The sequence below is a fragment of the Pyrus communis genome, chromosome 1, assembly GCF_963583255.1.
Source record: "Pyrus communis chromosome 1, drPyrComm1.1, whole genome shotgun sequence".
Taxonomy (NCBI): domain Eukaryota; kingdom Viridiplantae; phylum Streptophyta; class Magnoliopsida; order Rosales; family Rosaceae; genus Pyrus; species Pyrus communis.
This window is the reverse complement of record NC_084803.1, coordinates 10,593,639-10,618,435: the sequence shown is the minus strand read 5'-3', so window position 1 is coordinate 10,618,435 and position 24,797 is coordinate 10,593,639. Positions and strand designations below refer to the sequence as shown.

General features: G+C 36.2%; 2 protein-coding genes and 1 long non-coding RNA gene across 4 annotated transcripts; 1 reads left to right on the top strand and 2 right to left on the bottom strand.

Annotated features, from left to right (window-relative positions):
• The first annotated feature begins 201 nt into the window (after positions 1–201).
• On the top strand, positions 202–3,038 carry LOC137744706 (uncharacterized). Its single transcript, XM_068484495.1, has 5 exons — positions 202–660; positions 1,397–1,532; positions 1,694–1,914; positions 2,093–2,266; positions 2,496–3,038. The coding sequence occupies exons 1-5, from the start codon at positions 451–453 to the stop codon at positions 2,580–2,582; spliced, it is 828 nt and encodes a 275-aa protein (XP_068340596.1). The 5' UTR covers positions 202–450; the 3' UTR covers positions 2,583–3,038.
• A 521-nt stretch (positions 3,039–3,559) lies between these two features.
• LOC137744716 (calmodulin-like protein 7) lies at positions 3,560–5,272 on the bottom strand. 2 transcript variants are annotated; one of them, XM_068484514.1, is made up of 2 exons: positions 4,338–5,272; positions 3,560–3,798 (listed from the first exon to the last, which is right to left on the bottom strand). In XM_068484514.1, exon 1 carries the CDS (start codon positions 5,017–5,019, stop codon positions 4,342–4,344), a length of 678 nt encoding a protein of 225 aa, XP_068340615.1. In that variant the 5' UTR covers positions 5,020–5,272; the 3' UTR covers positions 3,560–3,798; positions 4,338–4,341. The 2 variants fall into 2 exon arrangements, with proteins under 2 accessions (XP_068340615.1, XP_068340606.1); XM_068484505.1 differs by having other exon boundaries at positions 3,560–3,754; positions 4,338–5,271.
• Positions 5,273–20,656: 15,384 nt separating this feature from the next.
• Positions 20,657–22,722, bottom strand: LOC137715146 (uncharacterized). Its single transcript, XR_011065535.1, has 2 exons — positions 22,352–22,722; positions 20,657–21,808 (listed from the first exon to the last, which is right to left on the bottom strand). It is a non-coding gene; the product is annotated as an uncharacterized lncRNA (long non-coding RNA).
• Positions 22,723–24,797: the final 2,075 nt, after the last annotated feature.

Sequence of the window (24,797 nt, the reverse complement as noted above, 5' to 3'; positions counted from 1 at the left end):
CACGAAACCTTACCACATGATATCATCATACACCCAACCTCCTACTTTCCAAACACTCTCAAGCACAGTCCAATAGGATCCACCCACGTACCCAACGAACGAATTTAACTTCCATCCTTCTCTTGCGTGGCGTCATCTAATTCGTCGCTCTCCGGAACCAATCTTCTGTAGGGTGACCCGATCCCGAGGCAAACCCCAAAAGCCAAAAGCACCATGGGAGAGAGCAAAGCAAAAGCACCAAAGATTCAATTTCCGATTAAATGTTTTCCCCAAATTCTATTTTTCTCCCCATAAAACCTAGAAATTGAAATTGTTCCCAAATTTGGGGAAATTAGGGGTTGCTAGTGAAGGGGGTTCCGTTCCAGATCGAAACGGTGCGCTGCATGAGAAGGAAGACGACAGTGGGGGAGAGGGCGGAGGAAGAAGAGAGAGTGTGAGAGAAGGCAAAACATGTCTGCCATCGTGTGTGGGAAGAGATCATCGATTTTCGGAGACAACTCGCTGCCGTCGACTTCCCCTCCCGTCTCCTCCGCTTCCAAGAGAATCCGCTGCTCCTCTTCTTCCTCCCCGGTTCGCTTCTCTCCTCCCTCCACGACGTCGTTTTCTGCATCGCATTTGATCGAACACCTCAGGGCCGTTTTCCCGGGCATGGACAACCAGGTTCACATTTCATTGATCTCTTCTGATTTGTTTTCATTAATTAAATAATTTCCGTATGATTAAGTTGGAATTGTTGATTTTTATTGTTCTATGCATAATTTGAAGCCATAAATTCGATTGCTTGGGTTGGATTGGATTGCATTGGATTGGATATGACTGGATTGGGTCGGATTAGCGAATCTTATTTACGTGCCCAATACTAAAGGGAATGTCTTTCGGGTTGCCCTTGATTATCTCGAATTGCTTAGCTCAATAAGTCAAATTACAAATGGAATCCCTGTTGGAATTTCGTTTTTTCGGGGTGTTTTTATGATAATTGGGGTTTCAGTCTTGTTGATCATTTCGTGGCATATCTGGCCGTTTAATTAGCATGCATTACATGTTTCCTGATTTTCTGACTGCCATCAAGTGTATGTTTGCATACGTATGTGTGCGTGTATGCACTGTACAGGTCCCTGTACGGCACGGATGCACGCTGCCCCTTCAATCTGGTTGGTCTCATTGACTTGGTTGTGTAACGCAATCAACAACCCAATGCGATTCGTGACCTCCTGTATTTGAAAACCCGCATGTATATATGTGTTATTTTTCCCTTTTTTTTTTTTTTTTTTTCTTTCTTTTTTTCCTTTTCCTTTTTTGTCACAGGTTCTTAATATTCTTCAATTTTGGACGATGTGCATTATATCTACTTAATTAAGATGACAGGTTACTAAGCATTCTGAAATTACTATTGTAGCTTCTGGAGAGAGCACTTGAAGAATGTGGTGATGATTTGGATACGGCTATCAGAAGTTTGAATGAGCTACGTTTAGGTTCTGCTGCAGGAAAATCTGATATGGCTTCAGAAGCAAATGTGCAACTCCAATCACAGGGTATGAGTAGATATTTTCTTGCCTTACCTAGAAAGTTATCGTTTTCTCACCTTGCACGGGAATACGACTGTGACATTCTTTGAAGAAGTGAATCTATAAGTTTTTGGTAATCTTGCTACAAGTGTAGGCATTAATGGGAGTGGATCAATATTTTGTTTCAGGTGCGGTAGCAACAAATGGAGAGGTTGCAGTTACTGATGATCCATCAGTGCAAAATAACCTTCCCACGGATGGAGCAGAGTGGGTGGAGCTCGTTGTCAGAGAGATGATGAGTGCCTCTAACATGGATGATGCTAAAGCTCGCGCCTCAAGAGTGCTTGAGGCTTTGGAGAAGTCTATTAGTGAGCGTGCAACCGCAGAGGTAGCCCAAAGCTTTCGCCAGGTATGACCTCTTAACTACTTACATTGCATGTCCAATATATGTTTCTCTTTGCCTAGTTACTTGTTTTTTCTTCGCTTGGCAGTTAGTAGAGAAATGGGGAAATGTTTGAGAATGCAACATCTGTTAGTTCCGGGGTTTTTTAATGGCTTAGCTGTACTTATGTTTTTCCTTGTTCTAGGAAAATATGATGCTGAAGGAACAATTGGAAGCTATTATTCAGGAAAATACAATTTTAAAGCGAGCTGTATCCACTCAGCATGAACGGCAGAAGGAGTTTGAAGATAGAGGCCAGGAATTGCAGCATCTGAAGCAACTGGTGGCCCAGTACCAGGAACAGTTGAGAACCCTCGAGGTTGAGCTCAGGAACCTAATAACTTTATACAACCTTATATTTGGAAGGAAGTTTGGGAGAGCATAGCGTTGTTTGCTTTATACAGCGCATTACATGATCTCCTTGCTAGTCTGTTACTGTGCCTTTTTACGTTGATTTTTTCTTTGCCGTGGTCATTGCTTGCTTAAGTTTCCTAAATTCACCGTGTGCTGATTACTAGTGTTTGATTCTCTCTTTTATACCTAATCAGGTGAACAACTATGCACTTACAATGCACCTAAAGCAGGCACAGCAAAGTAGCTCCATTCCAGGTCGTTTTCATCCGGATGTTTTCTAAAGAATTTGTATAAGGATAAATGTTTCTTCGGCTTTGTGGATGGATTATGTGCCTTCTTGTGGTAGTTTTAATGACATGAAGGCACTTCAATGTGGATTATGCTGTGTTGATTGGGAAGCGTCCATGCAGCGTCTTTCCTCTGTACGATGACGACGGAGTTTCGTTCAAACTCGGTCAGGGTGATATGTTCCGATTGCCATTCGGCCCATGTATTTAATTCGGAATTACTTTGATGCGCATAATGTTGTCTAGGTTTTATAGGACAGAAACATTTAGTGATTTAATTTTTTCTTTACACTTCAGTAAAAGATAATGTATGCTTTAAACCATGTCATTCAGTCGAATTTCCGAATTCTTGTAACATTCCATGCATCCTTTACAATTTCTTGTTTTCACCAACTTGCAGATCCAAAATTTGATCTTCGTTATTGTCTACGAATGGCATCTTTACCTCAAGTTTGCTTTCCTAAACTGCGACCCTGCAAGAGATTTGTAGTTTAAGTAATTAAAAGCGTTTATCGCTACACTTGACTAAAGGTGCTGTGCCCAAAATTTCCTTACCCCCAATATCACTAGGATGCGTGTATATGAAAGGGTGGGAATATGAATTTGCCGTTTTGTGCAAGCAGGGATCTCTCTTGCTTCTTGTTACACATCATTTAATGCTATATAAGTGTTGTAGCCGTTATATTTAACTATATTTTATTATAGCTATTTCTATATTCACTCCTAACTATTATTTCTCTGTATCCTTCCATGTTACGTAGTATGAAAGAAAAATATCATAAACACATATAGTGATTTTTTAGCTTTTCTTTTCTTCTTTTTATTTTCCAATGCAAATGCCGAAGATGCTGAGCTTTATTTATTTATTTACAATATGCTTTCGGCCAAGCCATGAAATTTACAATTGGGCACATGTATATACATAGAAAACTACAAACATGGCCTATAGATGAGTTTTTGGAAACTTCGTAGGCTTTCAAAATGGTGACAGCATTTGTTTTTCTTTTTGGCCTCAAACTGACAACAGTTGTGCGAAACTATTTACACAAATTAAATGTCGTATGCCTCTTTAGCTCACTTGGCTAAGTTTTTTTTTAGCCCTGTCGGTTAAGATCATTCTTCTTTTGACTTGAGATCTCGAGTTCAATTTCATCCTCCCAGTATCACTTGTACAGAAAAGAATTGCAAAGCATCATTCGATTTAATCATACTGTTGAATTCATCAAGGTTGGAGAGAATTATTACAGATAATAATATCATACAGCAAGAGGGGAAGAAAAAAGGTACATTTCTAATTAAATACCATAGTCTGTCCGCCATGAAAAGTTCAAAACAAACTACTTGAGAGAGAGAGAGAGAGAGTGGTTAGAGACGAATGGCATCCTATGCCAGTACATACCTAATAATTTTTGCAGGTGGTTGTTTGAAGATGAAGGCTGGAAATTAATTAAATATCGTGTTTTTCTTGCTTCCTATACAACTAGGTGTATGCGTGTTTGGAAAAGAAAGAAACCTACCTAAACTTGAGATAAGGTATCTCAAGCTAATCAAACGTTGTCGCGTATACTATATTTAACGTTCTTTTAATAAGTTGTTGTAGGGTGACGAAACTTACTAAATCTTTGAAAGTAAGAGTGCTTGAAATTATATTTTAAGTTAATTATGCGTACCTAACGTGATAAGAAGTTGACGGAGGGCATTAGAACTTACTAGATATTTGGAAGTAGGAGCTTAATTAGAGATCAATACCTAATTAATGGGCTACTAGAAGTCCTCCACCCTTCATCATCCTCTTGAACTCATCAAAATTAACCATACCATCTCCATCCCTATCAACTTTCCTCACCATCTCCTTACAATCCTCCACCTTATTCCCTTCCCTCAATCCCAAGGAACACAACACCACTGCCAACTCCTCCACCGATATCAACCCATCTTTATCCTTATCAAACACACCAAAAGCCGCCTTCAACTCCTCCTCCTCCTCCTCCTCCTCCTCCGCTCCTCCCCCATCTTCCCGACGGCGCATGGTCCTGCACAGCATGCAAAACTCATCAAAATCAATCAACCCATCTCCATTAGCATCCACCTTCTTCACCATTTCTTCCACCTCCGCATCACTCATAAAAATTCTTATGTTCTTCAGTGACTCCTTGAGCTCCTCCGTTGTGATGAACCCATCACTGTTCTTGTCGAAGGTGGCAAACACTTGCTTCAGCTCCGCCGCTCGATCTTCTACTTTTGGCTGCGGATTAATACTATTCATAACAAGATTATTTTTGTCCTTGCTTGGAGTGGTAGTAGGAGTGGAGTAGGGTATGGACAAAGATTGAAACCAAGCAAGGAGCTTGGGGGTGGGAAAAAGAAAGAAAATATTAACGAGGCCAGCGATGAATAAAACTGCTAATAAAAGTACGGTGCTTAACACCATTTTTTCTGTTTTTTTTTCTTTTTCTGCAACTAAGAAGAAGAAGAAAAAGATTGGGAGGAGGAAGAAGAAGAGAAGGCAAAGAGCAAGGAGAACAACTTACTTTGTCGTCTTATCAAAGTCTTTGGTGAATTCTTCCAAATTAAAGCTTTGGGCAATACGCGGTTTTTGGTGTGCTTTTCCATTCCATTGTCCCACAAACCGCGTGATCTCAACATAAACCAATGCAACACTTAAATACATTTGTTTTCTTATTAATGAGCTTGATGGAGATACTTTTTATTGGTCTTGAAATATTAACACTTACATTATATGTCGTTATACAAATAAAAAGACACATGAAAATAAAATTATCTTCACTTGTATAATAACATATGGTGTTACCACATTATATTCTAGACACATTTTAAAAAAATTTCTTAGCTTCATGTGATTACTTATTAATTGTTTATGTAGTTTACTTTTGCTAACAATACTTGCAAAGTTGACTTCCACATGTACTTGGGTAAGTGCCCTAATTTAGAGGGAGTTCTTTGTTCGACTATCTGCATACAACATCTGAGACAATGAGGTGAGACCAATTTTGAACGCGTGAGACTAAATAATAAATATAGGACAACTCTATGTGTATGAGTATGCCCGCATGGCAACGTGGTCCGCCTAAGTATAGAACAATTTGTGCCTAATTAGAGCTACTTAAACACAAGGTCGTATTTTGAGAGTAATTTGTAGGTAGTGATAACATGTCAGATTAATAATAGTGTTAACCACAAAAGTAATATTAAGTGTGTTTTTCGTCACATGAGTAGTACTGATAAACAACCAATACACATGAATGGTTTAACCTAGCATTTGAATGAGTCTTATCTTTGTTTTGTTTGAGTTCCAGGGTAGCCTTAGAATTTTGTTCCGTTTGCAGCCACTGAAAAAATCAGCAAACGGCGTCGGTCACTATCATTGTCGTTGTACATGGGCAGACTTTGAGGGTAGTAGTACTATTTTTGGCTTTTGAGATGTTGAACAATTAGTACCTCCGCCGGTCAACAGAAAAGGGTTTTTGATCTTGGCCTTGGTCTCTTGGGAAGTAGATCACATTTGAATGAATATACAACCTCTCAATTATAATTGTTAATTAAAACTAATTGCCATCATTATTCCCTTAGTTAATCAGCTGTTTGCTTAAACAATGCTTTTAATTGTAATTTGCAAACGTAATTAGATAGATAAATGGCATTAGCTAGTTCGTCGGAATCGTACTTCAAATGTGTCCGTGTGGAAGGAGCAAAATGATCCATATCTTTTTATGTTGCAACACTAACTACCGCACCAACGTTGCCCCCACCTCCACACCATCGCAAAACATCATTTGTGTTGTGTCGCAGGCACTGACAGGTGAAAAAAAATTGATCCAACTGAATCAATACCATTCATATCTTATATCTATGGAATGTAGAATTTTTTCTGTTTATTCTTCTAGAAGGCACAAAGACCCTTGGCCTAAAGAAGTGGGGATTATTTAATTTTTGGAACACTATATTTGGTCTCCGATCTTTTTTTTTTCTTTTTCTTTAACACATTCGATAATAGAAAGAATGAGTTGAACTTAAAATTTCGGGTGCAAAGATAAATACTATTAATTACTCTGCAAATTAGCTTATACCAATATATGTACTTAACAAAAAAGACGTTACACGCAACTAAGAAATATGCAATATTCTCTTCATTTTGGTCATTTGGAATTGATTAACATGCATGTTCTGCACACCGAAGTGCCGTGAAAGATGTTGCAAACCCTTGCTTTAATTTGTTTACATATAGCATATATACCTTACTTTGCTTGTGTGCACACCATTTTTCACGATCATATATGACTATTTCAAGGAAAGCATATCCACCGGAATCTGATTCTCACTGCATCAATTTCAAGATGAGTTGGGTAAAAATAATCAATAGATTCTTTATTCACACATACGGTCTAGTGCAGTCAGTCTTCACTTGATTGTATGGTGACTTTTATTCATACGAATGTGAGGACTATATATATATATATATTGGCAATGCGTTCGATACTACTTATTGTGACTACACTTTATTCAGAAAGAAACAACTGATAAACTCATGACACCTGCAAAATATAGGTTTCCTTCCAAATTCCAATAGCTTTGGGCCTTCAGCATATCTTGTTAACTGCAAGGGCCACAGACTCTCCGTACAAACTCAAATAGGTCAAGTTGGACGAAACCAATCGATACAAAATTAAACATCCAGAGAGGCCCGTATAAGTTTGAAACATTGAACGTTTCAAACTCTTGCGAGGAACCCTATTTAAAATGAAATTCAAGGACAAAATATTTGGTTGTTTATTTTACCTTATACGCACAGTTTGGTTGGCTGAGACCAAAGAAAATAAATATAAGACGATTGATTGTTGTGGTCCCAACAGCTGTCAGCAGCTGATCCATCCCAAATGCAGTTAGCCAATGAAAACCTAGCTGGATGATATACATAATGCTCCAAGGAAGAGGACTAGACAAGTCGAGCTATTAGCAGGGCTACAGATGGGCCTGCAGATAAAGATTTTTTCCCTTATGAGCCCCATCTCTGCAAAATTCTTTTAGGCCTTGTCACACATATTGTGGATTTTTATGAAAATATGCACATGTTGTTGCTCACATACTTCACTGCATGACTCTTTCTGCTGCTATAACAAAACCATTGTAAATGGTTTATTTGTGATACCTTTTTCTTCTCTGTTGGCATTTATTTTGTATGGTTAACGTTGTATCAAGTTACTAATTATTTATCGTTTGAGCACTCATGCATAGTCTGGTGAGAGTAGTTTAGCAAGTATTTCTTTAGTATTGTAGATATTTCTTACCTGTTTTCCTTTTGGGTTATGATACTTTTCTTGGTTAATATGTAATTAGGAATATTATGAAACATTTAGGATTTCCTGCAACTTAGGGTTTTATGTTTTCTGTTTAACCCAACTTATGGAGATATATTTTGCAATCTTTCTTAGTATTCAATCACTAAACTTCTAGGGTTTTTTCAGTTCCTAATGAATTTCAAATTTCTATATTCTAACTTAGAATATTTTTATCGATTTCCAGTTATTATATCACACTGCATCAATTTTACTGATAATACACATTTTTACGTGCAGTGAAAAACAATGGAAAACAAATTTGTACACGAGTACGGGCAACATGAGCCACAGGCACAGCAGCCTTGCTTACTCTTTCCTACTCAGTGTCTCACGCTCTAATTAAAAAGCGCAGATTCGTATAGAGGTAAGCAGTAGTACTGCAGTAATACTATTACGATTTTCACCCAATCATTCAGGCCAACAAGAAAATCTATTATTATATCCTATGTATGCATGCAGATCTAATTTTCGATTTGGTTAACAAACGAACAAATTAACGGGAGAAAACCCTACATGCATGTATGTGATGGATCATATATAATTGAGGACGTTTGGGTCCCATTTGTATATAAGACTGTTGTTGTAAAGTGGGTTCATCTCTCCTCCGGGCTCCCATACAACAGAGAATCACAGATCCAACGGCCGACTAGTTGCCAAATGGGAAATGACAATTGGCGATTAGTTAATCATGTAAAGTTATGCAACTATTCTTTGTTGAAATTAACTGCACTTGCGAACAAAATATAAAGACATTTTGACAACTGACAACCATATTAACTACATATTAACAACTTTAAGTTTTTATTCGTGATGACTTGATTTTGGTGACTTCAAGGGGTATTCAAAATTCTTTGGAAAGCAATTCCTTCCAGATTGTAACTGTTCGTTTGGACGGCTCTCTCAATATGTCTTTGGTTAAACCTATTGTTGAAGAATCCAATTTTATGTTGTCCACAATCACTAATTCACTGGAGGTCACTCTACCCACATACACCGACAAGCAAATGGTATCGCCCACCATCTAGCGCATTTTGCTCTTCACTGTGATAGCTCTTGTACATGGCTTGGTGCTCACTGTGATATTTCTTGTACATGGCTTGAGGATCCACCGGATCTCATTGCCGACCTCTTGCTAGAGGATTGTTTGAGCTAGTCCCTTCCTTTACTGGAAGTTTATTTGTACTGTTTCCCTTGATTTAGAATGAAGCTATCGTCTCTTTCAACAAAAAAAAAAAAGAAGTTTGCAATTTCAACGATATCAACAATATCACTGCCATGTCCACATTGGGAATTATGGTTAATATGATTAATAACAACGTATATAAACATTAAGGTTATATAATAATGTGAATTTTTAATGTTAAGGGAAGTGTGGTGGTAGTGAACAGGCTGTTTAGTGACCCATACGACAGTGACGACAGAATCCTATTCCAAGCAATGCATAGAGACAAGCATACCCCTCCTCCCTTCCTGCTGCAATCCCGTCCCGTTCCTACGTACACTTTGTTCCCTTCTAAGCCACAATCACATGCGCCTACTTACATGTCCAACTGCTATTGCAAGATACCCATTGAGCCCAGCCCCCACCCAGCCCCACCTAAAAACCTTACCCTTCATCCATTGGCTGATACCGTAATACCCTGCAGTGATCTACTTTTCTTTTAACTTAACCCCATCTCCTAATATTAATAATTGTACGTTTTCAACTACCATTTACCAGGCCCAGTCAGCACCCATACGATGACAAAACGAGAGCCGAACTTTTATAGTGTTTAGGCTTTAACATAATTACAAAAGTTAAAATTTTTCTTACGCTACAAGGAAATTTAAGCATCTTTGAGTGCAAGACATGTTCACAAATAATTCGTTCACTCTATTAAGAGTGTAGAATGCTAGTGTTATACAAGATTTAATTTCATAATATAGTTCATATATATATAGTTGTACATAATAACGTCCTATTAGTCTGATCTTATTTATCAGTATGCTTTGAGTTTACCATAATTAGGATGAAGCTTCAACATAATTAGCATGAAAGCTAAAAGTCAAGTTTTGATTTTACGAAACAAAAGTAAGTGATCTTGCATTCATGATACAAGAGACTCTAATGATAATTGGTAGGTACTAGAATTTAACTAGTAACAAGAACAAAAAAAAAAAAAAAGGTTTGAAGTGGGAGAAAGTTAAAAGTTAATTAACAAAGAAAGAAAAGAGGAGTAACAGACTGATACGGTTGAACATAGATCCATCCATACTATCACTGCATGTAAATTGCAAATTTGTAATGAATCAGATCGGGCTCTGCTGAGGGTGATGAGGAATGGATGCTCTCGGATACTCTCTCGTGTACCCAACTTGCCATGCATTATATGACGGTATAAGTGACATTGCAAAAATTCATGATGATTTGGAGCCTAGTTCATGTAGGTCCCTTCAATTATCACAATCTTACAATGATAGCAGAACCATCTTATCATTCCCTCTGCCCTTCCTTGTCCTCTCACCTCCGTGCTGCACTCTGCACACACGCTTGGCTGGATGGATCGATCCCACTACTCAGCTGCCTTGGCTACATGCTTGCTTTGTGCTGGCCATTACTACAAGTATACCAAACTTACATAAGATCCCACAAGTACGGTATTTCAAGTTAATCGAAGCATTGTCATGTGAAGAAGGTAAAACACACATGAACATGGCATGAGTCTCAGTTAAGATCTTAACAGGCATCTAGTAAGTCATGTTTGCAATAATTACACTTTCATACTTTAATTAATTATCGTGGCATCTGAAGTTTTGGTAGGTTATTTTTCTTATGGACATGCACAATTTGTTACAATTTTACATATCTTATACATGATTGAATGAAAAGGAGAAAGAATCACAACCATGAACTCAAATGTTCTGGATTTGAATTTACACAGATGAGGAAGTGGGTCGTGAAAATTGTTCTCATTATATATGCTACGGTGGCACAGACGGAATCTGTAATTCAAAGTGGCACAGACATCAGCCTTTATGTGTTTATGTTTTGGCCCCATTGTGTACCAGAGAAACAGATGGATGACTGCCACAACTCAATGACCAAATGGCAGCGGTTAATAGTATATTAGAAAGAGACCTAAGCTCCACCTTCTACTGTTTACCTAGTAATGCAAGCTGCAGAATCAAAATTTGAACATTTCAACTTTATCATCATGTGCATATTTATATTTTTGCAACGCACATTAAACTATCCATATGTGGCTGAGATCGCTGGCAGCCCAGACACAACAACGCGTTAGAGGCTAGAGTCCCACCACCTTTCTGAGAATTGGCCTTATCACGAGCAGTGTCATAGTAGTTAGACTTAGAGCTGCGTTTAAAGTCCCATTCGCGGTCACCATCTTACAGGCCATGCGCAAATGCAAATCATGCAATCTGCTGAAAACTAACACTTCAAAATTTTCCATTTTCCTTTTGTCCAACACAAAACCAATTGTCTATATGGAACTTCTGATAGTAAGTTTGGATGGTAAACTAAGACTGGAATTTGAACTTAGGCCCAAGTAGTCGTGTGGGGTCATTCTTGCACTCCTTAGGGTGATAGCCCATGGACAGAGACTCGAATTCAAAGTCTCGAATTGAAGACTTTTCTTTAATTTCTAGCTAACGATATGTTGTGGACATTATAAATCTATGATGTGAAAGATGTGACTCCAAGAAATTGCCAAGAAGCATTTTGGCTTCTTCCATTAAATGTGAAATACGGCGTGTTTCATAAATATTATTGTGCTGTAATAAAACATTGTCATGTGATGATCATACAATGTAGTTCAGCACGATATTAAATAAGGAATACTATTTGAACTCAAAATAAATATATAAAAAAACTTATGTTTTTTATTACCATCTCAATTATTGTAAGATGATCACCTGTACTATAATGTAATGTGATAGTATTTACATCATTAATGTTAAGGTAAAAAGATGTGTCCTCTGTGTGCTTTTCTTCTTGTTCAAAATTACTATAAATTTCGAAGAAATCTGCACCGTACGATGTTGTTAGATAACATGCCCACTGTCAAACCCTAGTTTTGAATCCCACTATCGGAGGGTAGGTATTGAGGGGGATAAACCACCACTGGGAGTTGGGTGGAATCGTAGATAACATGCCCACTGTCAAACCCTAGTTTTGAATCCCACTATCCGAGGGTAGGTATTGAGGGAGATAAACCACCACTGGGAGTTGGGTGGAATCGTATACGAAAACCCCCACCCCCACTTGCACGGTACACCAACAAAAGAAAACAAACTGGAATATCAAACTGATGTAACGGTGGGTGAGGGCTAGAGGGGTCTGATTATTTTGTAAATTAATAATAATAATTTAGGGTTCATGAGCACCAGCTGCACCACCACCACTTTAACCGTTTTAACATCATCCCCGGCTGACTGAGCAAGCAGCTACCTGACCGCAAGTATCATGTGAATTGTGATCATTTTATTATATCCTCTACATCCACCGTATTGTCTGTTATGTTATGGTGCACCTTCTCTTTCTTCTTATCCCATCATCCATCGCCAACAAAACATCATTCAGAAATGAACGTTGAAGCGACTCTTTAACTTTATGATATTTGTAGAAAAAGAAAAAGAACTGTCCTCATTCTATTTATACTAGTATTAGTGAAGCAGGCCCAAATGAGATACATGTGTAGGAGGACAAAATAAGGATTAGGTTAGTTCCTTTACGATTTACACTTTACATACATGATTGTATTTGAATGGCATGTGTGATGCTCATGCTCAAGAATTCTGCTGCGAAATGGACTAGTTTTAGGTTTTCTTTACCATGTGATTTTATGTTTCCTAATGTTGTTAAAGGATTTAGGATAGTAATTTTTCCTTATTTTCGTTTCTCTCTCTGTTTTGTTCAATGTGATGAGTGAGGGCGATCTCAAGGCCCCTTTGCAACAGTGGAAACAAAAGTACTCAAAAACAAAAGCTAATTATATTTTATGAGGGGATACATATTCTTTTTTTGCGAACAACGTATATTGAGCATTGTTAATATAAGGTCTTTTAGATCCTTAAAATAATATATAGTGTAATTTGGACCCATCAAGTTGCAAGAGGAAAAGAAGATTAAAGTATTGGGCGTTTGAGCTAGCCCAATAAGAAGGAATCCCAACCGCTACAGACGATGCCCACCGGTCGAGGGTTGTTATCGACAAGAACGATAAACACCGATTCAGAAAGTGCTTTCCGACCGCTCAATCCAAGTTGGCATAGTGCCAATTTTATAGCACGAAGCCTTAGAGACAGGCTTACTTAGACATCAACTGTAGGCCACATACTGGTTAATTAACAGCGATGGCAACAACCTCTGAAAGGACATAAAGGTTGTGAGGCCAGGCGCTCGGGTCAGTGTTTTCTCAACCCCTCAGCACCGAGCAAGGTGCTCGATGTGCATTGGCCTAGAAAACTTTCTAGATGGCTTTGAGCAGAACTCACTTCGTTTCCACATGTCAACTGAATAAGGTAGGAGTAGCCAACAAGGCAAGGCTACGCATCTAATTCATTTAATGCTAAAGCGGTGAAGTACTTGAGGGCCAAGAACTTTTGGGGCCTCATAGAGCTCTATATAAGAGGGATGAATACCTCTTATATGGGGTCGAACCAAGAGAAAAAGAAAGAAAAAATTACATCATTACCGAGCACTTCTTGTAATCCAAACCAAATATATATACAGAGTACTACATTGTATGTAACCCAGTTTTGAGGGTGAACCACTTAACCCTTGTTTTAATTACTTAAAAGTCTTTATCCCTAGTCCATCAAGGGTTGACCATACTAGTCTTTGTTGTCCTCCGAATTTTGAGCATTAACAATCATATAACTCAACGATCAGAATCGTTCAATTCCTTAATCATCATTTGAAGATCACTTCTATGAAAAATCATTCGAATTAAAAATTGTTTAATCATCCAAAAATATCAAATAAATAAGCGGTTATCATGAATTAATACAGTACTTGGTACCTACATATTTGATTTGTTCTATACATTTGAATGACCAATTGATCTCTGATTCAAATGATTTTTTGTAAGGCTACTCTTCAAGAAGATTAAGAAATTGAACGGTTCTAATTATAAAATTTGTACGGCAAATTATACATGATTTGCATGAGGGGAATGAGCTCATCCCTTGAAGGGAGAATGCAAATAATATCCATATGAATATATAATTCTTTTACTAATATGGATCACCATTTATTTTGTATATCTTAGGCATGAATTGAATGGAAATAAACAAGCTAAGTTTTTGTGACTCAACTGATTAACTTGAGTTTGTCATGTTCTCTTAGTCCAGGTTATTTCCAGTTTCATTTTTTACCAAGTTTATGCCTCTTGTTGATGTCTCTTAATGGGGGACGCTGCAGAGTATTCTATTGTAAGTTTCCTTTATTGGACATTTAATCAACCAAATAAAAACACTGGTAAAAACTTCTAAGCCATAAGTAAAGCTAATAGAGTGCATGAAATTAAGTAATGCTATTCATCGACAAAAAAAAAAAAAAAAGTAATGCTATTCAAAAGTTGACATAGTGCCGCACAAATTTATTCTTTCTCGACTTTTTAAAGGAGGTTCTGAATTTAAATCTAATAAATTTAGATATGAAAATAGAAGTCGATCGAGAACCATATAAATATTGTTACAATTATATATTAGCACGTCTACAATGACCTCATGAACAATTCAATTACATATACTAAATAAAAAATATGGAAGATTACATTATCATGAGCGATGATTACATGTATTATTTACCTTTAATAATCTTTTTTATCAAACGATAGATTTGTTAGATTAGATAATCAACATGATTCAAATTTATGCTGTGGTACAATGACAACACTCATTTTCACATAGAAAAGAAAACATAAGGATTGGGGGACCATAAACAACCCATACCTTTAAATCCCAATAAAATAAAAAGATATCTTGGTCACATGGAGGCATGTGATGATGAGGATGGGAATGGCTTTGTAATATTCATTCTCTAGCTCTTTCTTTTTCCACAACTATATATGCACATATATATATATATTTAATTTCCAGTAATTGTTTCTTCATTTCTTTTATATATGTAAATAATTTTCAATTTTTTTTTTTTTTACCGTATTATATAGAAATATTATTATAGTACCCCACAACGCACTCAGTAGGAAAGAAAGGCATTTTGTGGGTAAAATGTCTTATGACTAACCCTACTCAACCCACTCTTTTCCACCCTCCCTCTCTATAAAGCTGATAGACAGATTATTTGTTGTAGAGTGCCAGTGGTCCTTGAGAGACCTTTGTAAGAAGGGGTATGGCCTTTTTTTTTCCAACCTCTTTCTCTCTCTCTCTCTCTCTCTCTCTCTCTCTCTCTCTCTCATATTACTATACACTGGCTAGCTGAAAACTACAAAGGCGCACAAGAAGGGATGTTGTAAGATCTGAAGAGACTGTAATTACAAGTCCTTGCCATGCTTTTCCACAGCTTTCTTGAACTTCAATTCTCTGCTGTCTAAATCTCTTTCAGGACTAGCACCATGGAAGCTCAAGAAAGCTGTGGGAGACCATGGCAATTCTGGACTTAACCATTTCAATTTCCCTACAACGTTCGCTGCAGACAACATGAAAAATGATTTTGTCTTTTTCACCATAGATCCTGGTAATTCTCTCACTTCTATTTCGTAATTCGAACGCATTTCGTCAAAATATTTTCTTTCAGAATTCTTTCATAATTATATGAGACCGTATTAGTTTCTTCTTATAATTTGAATATATTTGTATCAAATATTGTTCTTTAATAAGTAAATATACACATGGGACCCCTCTAATGAAACTGTATTTGCATTTTGTCTGAAAAAAATTATCTAATAAATGAATTTTGATACTGCTGAGTTACAATGTGGGTTACATTTTACAAAAAAATTACAATGCACATGTATATGAGATGCACCGATATAACAGATGACTAGATTTTGACATTTTCAATCTTACTGCTCAAGCACCCGTGCATCTTATACACCAGTGTACTGTAGGAAAGCCCTATAATTTAAATTCCCTCCTCCGTAAGGTTTGAGTTAGAATTGTGTATTTGGTAAGAGGGTACTTGCTGCCGCAGTAGACAAACCCCATGAGGTATGCTGCTGTAGTAGTACAGATGAAATGATGAAGATGAAATTCTGTGATTTTTGTGCCAGTATTTATTTATTTTTTTTTTAACCTAAAACTTTGTTATATCTACTAGCGCACGTTTGAGCCATGCAGAACGGTAATTTTAAAATGTATCTTTTTCTTGTTGTCTTGTACATTTAGGTGAAATTTCAATTTAATTTAAAAAAATATTCCCCTGCTGATTCATTTAATCAATATGGTGAAAAAAATGAGTTTGTGCTTCAGAGAAGATTCCCATACCCTTTCCTTTTTATCAATAATGATGACACTTCCCTCCCTTCCTGCAGTTAGCCTTTTGATTTTCCTTCCACATCTTCTCCTACATTTCTGTGAAAAGGGTTAAACTTTGTCCCTGTCTGACATAGTTTTTTAACCACATCATCTCATTCTTACATCAGTAATCAGTTTTATTTCTCTCTCTCCCTCTCTCTCCCTCTCTCTCCCCCCCCCCTATTTTCTCTGTCTCTCTCTCTGTCTCTTTCTCACACTCACTTTTATGAATTTATGTTTGTACAGAAGAATAGGGTTGTCATTGGCATTACACCTACACAATTATGCTTCCCTTGATCCAAGACTCAAATTAAACCGTAAATAAAGTTTCGATGAAAAAACCAGTGTGAAACTGTAATTTTTTCTCTTCATTGTAACCAGCCGCACTGCATGAAGCTTTCGAAAATTTTACAAACGTTTCTGCAATTATACATGAGCTTTTTCGGTCTCCAGTGATTATCCACGCTACGCTGGCAAGCTAGAAGAACCAAAACAAATTTGGCAGTCTTGAAACTAACAGTGATTGGAATGGTTGTTTAGGCCCTACTTTATATCTGTATATCACTTCAGTAAAGTACTCATATTTTTTTTCAATGAGTTTATTTTATCTATCTGGTACATCATACATGAATAGGGGATTTTCTAATATACACTGGTGTATAACATCCACCGACGCCCATGATTGCAGGATCCTTGGTTGCGCATCTAACACCCTATTCAATTTTGTTTGCCAATTGTCATGCATACACCGAAGCATAGTACACTTTTCGTTTCAATAGTTCAAAATATTTTAGTAAGTTGATCAACTAGTTAGCTGGCTTTAACTTTTGTCATCAACGCATTACACTATATTTGGTAAAAAACCTTTGTTCCTTTTTTCTGTCACATTGCTTCATATGTACAGTTTCAGCAAAATATATTTTCATTGGCTAAGCTTGGTTACATCTTCAATTACAAGTTGAATACGACCAATTCAGCAACTATATGATCTTTGGCAAATTGAAATCGATGGTAATGATGGATGCAACATATACTACTAGCATATATTGAGCAATTTGTAACAGCAGAATGATGAATCGCAATAAAGTTAGCTGTCTGTGCAGTGTTGACGAGCACCATGCTTTAACTACTTCATTACAACTTCAAATATTGTTACTGTCACACATTTAATTTAGCATTGATAATCCTTGAAAGAGAATTTGAAAACCGAAGAATTCGGATCGATGGATTACAGATAGAAAATAAGATGTCCTTTAATTTCTAAAGTAAGAACAAAATTATTAAATATCAACCAAAGTAGTGCAGAGTAAAATGGAACTGTAACGAATATTGTTTAACAAAAAAGGAGGATTACTCTTTAGAGGAATTAAGCGACAGCTATAAGTAAACAAATATTTTCTTTAACAACCTCTTGCTAACTAGCTAGGGCCAGGTCCACGCAAATCCGTTCAGAATAGGCCAGAAAAATTAAGAGCGGATTGGCTATTCTGAGTACAATTAAATTAACTAGGCCGCACTAATTTCTGTATCTAGTTATCAGGAACTGGGGCACCATAGAGACCATTTCTTCCATCAATAGGGTGGGAGGATTCGAACTTTATCGAAACCTCTTCCGACTTAAGAAGAAACCTAACCCTAGACAAATAATTAGGGGGAATTCGAACTTTGTTGGAAACGCTTCCAACGTAAAAAGAACTGTAACCCTAGACTAAGAACTAGTTGATCACCATATAGCTCGTTTATGAAAATAACCGAGTTGCTCAAAATACAAATTAAAACTTAGAACTCGGAAGGAATTAAATTAGTAAATGCTTGGGAAACTGACCCGGATGCGGTTGAGATAAAAGTCCAAATTTACTCAATCAACTTAAGATATAAAGCCAGTTATCACTTTTTTACTGGTCTTCTGACTTATCTTTCAAATTTTTTCGGACCAGATAAAGCACTGCAGTAAGTCATATACATTGAGAATAAAAAAAGTCCTATATCTTTACATTGAGTGAACGTGTAAGTTCTCTCACACAATAAAAAATACGTACATTTGCAGCCAGTTATCACAATAGATTAAGGATCATTATAGATTAGCAAGTTTATACCGTATAATCCAAATTGCCACTAAGATGTACACACAAGGCATCTGCTAAAGCAAACACAAGACAAAATGTTAGAATCCAAAAGAAGAACATGGATTGACGTTTCTAAAAGTTGCACCAGTCATGACCTCCTCTCTTCGAGTGAAAGAAGACCATCTAAAGCCTCTCAAGACTGATATATAGGGTTATATATACAGTGTATAAATAGTGAATATGTCGATCCACTAGCATTAACAAGCAATGGAAGAATATGTAGTGAAATGAAAATCTTGTGCAGAGCTGTTTCTACTTAGTGTTGAGTGCCAAAACAATCCAGATAAAAAATTGCAACGGCTAATTAATCTCTTCAGAACAAGTAATGAAGGAAAAGCTTGTGTGAAGAAACGATGATTGAAACGTATTTGGAACCATGACGACCAACGGAAAGAGATATGGCATAGAGAAGCAATCTTTTGCCACCATGTGTTGGGAGAAACATTGAAATAACTTTTTGATCGACCAATCAAGCGATATTATCAATTGAAAGTGATTAGCAACCGCGATAAATGGCAACTTTCTTGACCATTATAGGTACTACTTAAGGTAGATCGTACCTTCTCATGATGATCGATCTCATCATATATACTAGAGGTTCACCAACAACTATACCATGATGGCATCTAAAGTAGTATGGATATATAGACACTAAGACCATCTCCAACCCATGGAATAAAGCTTAAAATATAATTTTTAAAATCCCCCAAACCATCTCCAACCATTGGGCTAAAATAAGCTTTGGAAGAACATATACCTCTGGGCTAGATTCCTCAGGATTGAAGTCTGACTTAAATTATTCTAGACCCACCAAACTGTCATATTGCAAACCTTATTTTGTTGTGTACTTATAATCTAACGGCCATGATCAAATGAGATCAAATTTAAGGGTACAAAAAAAAAAAAAATTAACGGTCCAAAATTAAATCTAACGTCTAAACTAATTTAAAAAATAATTTAAATCAAATTTAACTTTATAAATGTTCATAAAAATAAATTAGGATAATCTACATCAATTTTATTTTCAAAAAAGTTACGGAAACAAAAAAATTAGGCTAAAAACATTCTTTAATAATCTCGGCTAAAATTTTAAGCCATAAGGGTTGGAGGAGAAAAATAGTTTCTGGGTTATGGCTTAAAATTTTGTCTTAAATTTTTAAGCTTTATTTTAAGGGTTGAAGATGGTCTAAAGGTAATAATTCATAAACACACACAAATATTTATATACTCTTTTTATATAAGCATTATTCTATATTGACCTTTTCTAAACCATAGAAATTAAAGAAAAATCAAACTCGGACATAGAGGGTTAAACATAGTTCTAACAAACTTAACTAAATTTAGATTTGCAAACGCACTTATATAACTCACTGTAAAACCAAATGAAAAGGAAAACTCCACTCTAGATTGAGCATAAAGTAATTATATATAAAAACGTTTTGCAGCAAATGAAAGGTGAGCAATTCTAATACATGCTAGAATAGTGGGCGACATTAAGACATGAAAAGTAGTTGAATCATATGACCTGTGCAACGCCTTTAGTCACTGTTTAAATTTATGGTGGCAGAATGGTTGGTCTATAAATTGGATGTATCCAAATCCCCGTGGGCGCATCCATCTGTAAATCTAACCAGTTCTTGCATAGATGACAGTCAAAAATATTCTTGGTGTGGTTCTTAGTAAGGACCATGCAAGATTGTTTGTACACAGAAAAAAAGCTTTAGTTGTCTCTAATAAATAATAATCCAAGAGAAAAGACTAGAGAGCCTAATAAGACCAGCACAAACTTGTCCATTGCCAGTGAAAAATAAGGATGACCTTTTTTACACACTTCATTTACTTTACCATAGTTGGCAAAACATAACCCTAATTTTCTTAAGCAAGGTTTCGGTTTCATGGACTTTCACTAATTTCTCCTCCTAGCCATTAAACAATCAAATAAAGGAATGATTTCCACACACATCTTTTTTCGTTCTTCACGCAACTATTTAAATGTACAAAGTGAGAAAATGGGTGAGTCGGAATCTTTTCCACTCTAATTAATTGCTCCAAAGCTAGCTTGATTAAACAAGCTTGACAGTAATCAAAAGAGCACGAGTCGAAAAGATGAAAAAGGCAATACAGACCTTTTGTGGTCCAGTGAACATTCAATAAACCAACTGAAATTGTTGTCCTAGAACAAATTTGAGTAGTACTTAGTCCTTTGCGCATGATTTTTTACTAATCCCTAAAATAAGTTATCTTTGCGATAAGCAAACCCATAAAAGAAGGACTTGCCAGCTATTTAGCTAAATCATCAAGGTCCGCGTACTTTAATTACACGCACAAATAATTGAAATAATTGCATGTAGCAAGGGCCGGCAAGGCAGATGAGAAACCGATGCAAAGTAATGACGGAGCCGGAAAATGATTCACACTTTGTTTTCTTGTCCTGCATACTAAGGACGTACAAGGTAAGCAAAGGAGTGCGTGAACATCATTTTTAAAGAATTAATCGTGGTCATGTATACGAATTATGAGCATGAGCTAAGATAGATGTTGACCCCCATGACATCTGAGAATCTCATGTACATGTTTGTATATAAAATGGCTGCACTCTATCTGAACTATCTCTCTACAACTTTATCAACCGACAGTACGGTGTAGAGTTACATAGCCATAGGCATGGAGGATAATGTAGCATGTTAAATGTTTGAAATTATAGCTTCTTAATTAGCATTTTAGAGCTTGTTTAGAAGTGCTCTTAAACTAGCTAAACACGTTTTTGGAAAAAATATTTTTAACCCAACTCTTAGTAAAAATGCAAGTGAATCCTAAAGAAGCACTTCAAATGCTTTTAAAATTCTCTAAATTCACTTTCAATCATTTTAAAAACATTAACTGACGAGCACTTAATCGTTTTCAAAGGCGATATGCTGCCTGCAATACATGGAACCAACTCAACCAAGATATGTGTAAACAATGTAAAGCATGATTAACTAAATAGTTAAATCAAGTCCACTGATAATTAAACAATATAATTAAAAGACAAGAATCTAATCTTTTCTTGCAGGAGTTAATATAAAATATATCAATCATTAAACAGTGTTCATTGAATGTTAAAGTACAAATGGATCAGAGATCGAACTACTTATCAAGAATGTTCTCTGAAGTCTCAATCCAAGAGAGAGGAACGGAGTTTACAGAAGATTCCCCTTCAACAGAACTGCGTTGTAATTTGTCACCACCGAAACAACTCACAGAGGAGATCAATCAATCACTGGGTAATAACAATTTTGGATATTTGTACAGGCAAACTTTGTGTTAGATTTAATTTATGAAAATATTTTTACATAGATCACATACAGATAAGGAGAGAAATTTATCACATCCCCAGGTAATCATACATGAAAAACTCTAAAACCTCGAACGAAAATTAGGGTTGAAATCATTTTCCATTGTAGCATCGTTTACAAAACCACTGCCTACTTCAAATCATCAAAGACTGGTTCTTTTTATGGGAATCGAGCAATAAATCAACCAATAATCATGTCAAAACAATCAATGACGTATGCGTGGATGGCACAAAAATCATGTTGGAGTAAAATCGTGAAAGACTGAATTTTTCAGGGATTTGAGCAATAAATTGACTTGAAATCATGATGAAAAAATCACTCACTTATCAGTGAGTCAAACAATTGTGCAAAATTACACAAAATTTGTATGATTTAGAGTCCTTACATAAAATTATAAATTTAGGTATAGATGTTTAGGGTTCATATAATATTTAAGAGAAGAGAGACGTACGATTAAGAAAATATACCAAGATATGAGGGACAATGGAGATCCGATATGTGAGTGAATTTATTGAGCCTATCTGTATCTTCCCACAGCTTTATTGAACCGCAGACCAAGTTAAGAGGAATAGAGAGACTGAGTCGATTCACTCCAAAGATCGGTCGATCTCGTCATACATGGATGCAGTTCAAGAAAGCTGTGGAAGAATACAAAGAGGATCATCATCTTCTATCTATTAGAGAGAAATAGAGAGACGCCAAGGCCATATATATCTAGAGAGAGAAAGATAAGATGGCTAAGAAGCTTCAGCCAATCAGAGAACGACAAAAAGAGTAAACCCCAAAAGGGGAGATGCAGATGCAGATGCTTATTAGGCAGAGGAGGAAGAGGAGGGGGTGGTGGAGGTGTAGGTTTAGGAGAAGGATATGTTGGTATTTATAATAAAAACTTGAAGGTTTCTCCTTTTTTGTATTTATTTTTTTACTTGTATTTTTATATTTTTTACCATCAATCCCGAGAAGAATATTGGGCCTGAGATTTTACAGTCACAGATTATACTGCTGGACCTCCACCATTTTTTTTCAAACCCTATTAAACGCTGACTACGTTCCGATGCGCATTTTAATAGAGGCCCTAATGATAAAGAACGTAATTATTTAATCGCTAATTAAGTGAAAAACCGTTCTTAATAAATATAAGTGCGGCTAGGATGCAACTTCCCGGATCTGACGGTGGCTGGTTGCCCTAGTGGGGGCAGGCTATCGGGACCCCTTTCCAGATCTGTCTCTGTTATTTATCGGTCTAAAGGTTTTGTTTGCCTGACTAGCTGTAAAGCATGTGGGTTGCACTTAGCAAGTTTTTACCCTAAACCCTAATCAAAATAAACTCCCACGGTTTTTTTCATTCTTCCTGTTTGTTTTTTTATTCCCTTAATTTCGCCCTTTTTTCGTTTGTGAAAAGGTATTGATGGGAAACTAACGGTTGGAATATTAGTATTTAGGTTTGTTTTAATATTTGAAAAAGTAAAGTGGAAGGTAGATTTCTCGTGTTTAGATAATGCTAAGAAAGTAAGATGTAGATGGCGTTTTCTTTCTTTTTTTCATATTTGATTTGTGTGTGGATTGGAAACAAATTTTGCTAAATTTTCTAATTATATCTTTCAAGATACGTAATCAAACCTTTTCTCAACATTGGTAATTACAAAGCGTAATTGTGTTTTCATGAAAAGGAAAATTAAAAACAAACTTGTCGAGAGTATCACTTTCTTGCTTATTTTCCTAACAGGTGAGAAAACTTTTCTCAATATTAAATTTTGCTAAATAAGGGGTTTGTATCTTCGTTTGACTTTGGCTCATGAGGTACGGTGGAGGATTGTATGTAAAATAATTTACGAATCCTGGAATAACGGCTGACTCTATATCCATGGACTTGAAGTGTGGAGAGCAACACAAAGTTAGCTAAAAACGTTAACTTTTCAATCCAAAATGCCGAGTTCGGTTTGTTCTGCCTTTATATCGCTTGTATAAGAAGATTTTCGCCCATGATATGTTTGTGAAAAGGTATTGATGAGAAACTAACTGTTGGAATATTAGTATCTAGGTTTATTTTAATATATATTTGGGAAAGTAAAGTGGAAGGTAGCTAGATTTCTTGTGTTTGGATAATGCTAGGAAAGTAATTAAGCTGTAAATGACGTTTTCTTTCCTTTTTCATGTTTGATTTGTGTGCAAATTGGAAACAAATTCTGCTTAATTTTCTAATTATATCTTTCAAGATATGTAACCAAACCTTTTCTTAAAATTGGAAATTAGAAAGCGTAATTGTGTTTTCATGAAACAGGAAAATCAAATCCAAATTTGTCGGAGAGTATCACTTTCTTGCTTATTTTCCTAACAAGTGAGCAACCTTTTCTCAAGATTAAATTTACTAAATAAGGGGTTTGTATCTCCATTTGACTTTGGCTCATAAGGTGGCGGATTCAGGTATATATGTAACATAATGAAAATGAATCGGATCGCGTATCCTGAAATTATGGCTTGACTCTATCCATGGTCTCGAGGAGTGGAGAGCAACACAAAGTTAGTTAAAAAAAAAAAATTAACTTTTCAGTCCAAAATGCTGAGTTCGGTTCATTCCGCTGTTAATATCGCTTGTATAAAACGGAAATGTGAACCCTGTGGTAATTCTTAAAAACAAAACTATCTTGAAAAAAAAAAAAAAACACAAAACAATAACAATAATTCTCAAAATCTCAAACTATTGGGGAGCCTCTTGATCTAATTTGAATATTTAAACAACTGACACCTACATCGCAGTACAACTGTTCCAATGTGACTGTGGTCCAACATGTATACCTTCTTTTGCTTAAACAATCTAAATTATGCACACAAGTAAACCATCAAGTGATATTCTGTTAAAAATTCAAATCAACAGAACAAAATAAATATCTAAATTATAGTGGAAATGAAATT

What these genes read in the sequence shown, in the direction of transcription:
- LOC137744706 (XM_068484495.1), top strand. Translation starts at nt 451, where the DNA reads ATGTCTGCCATCGTGTGTGGGAAGAGATCATCGATTTTCGGAGACAAC. An exon ending in TGTGCAACTCCAATCACAGG is followed by an intron (nt 1,533 to 1,693) that starts GTATGAGTAGAT and finishes ATTTTGTTTCAG; the next exon opens with GTGCGGTAGCAACAAATGGA. An exon ending in AACAGTTGAGAACCCTCGAG is followed by an intron (nt 2,267 to 2,495) that starts GTTGAGCTCAGG and finishes ATACCTAATCAG; the next exon opens with GTGAACAACTATGCACTTAC.
- LOC137744716 (XM_068484514.1), bottom strand. Translation starts at nt 5,019, where the DNA reads ATGGTGTTAAGCACCGTACTTTTATTAGCAGTTTTATTCATCGCTGGC.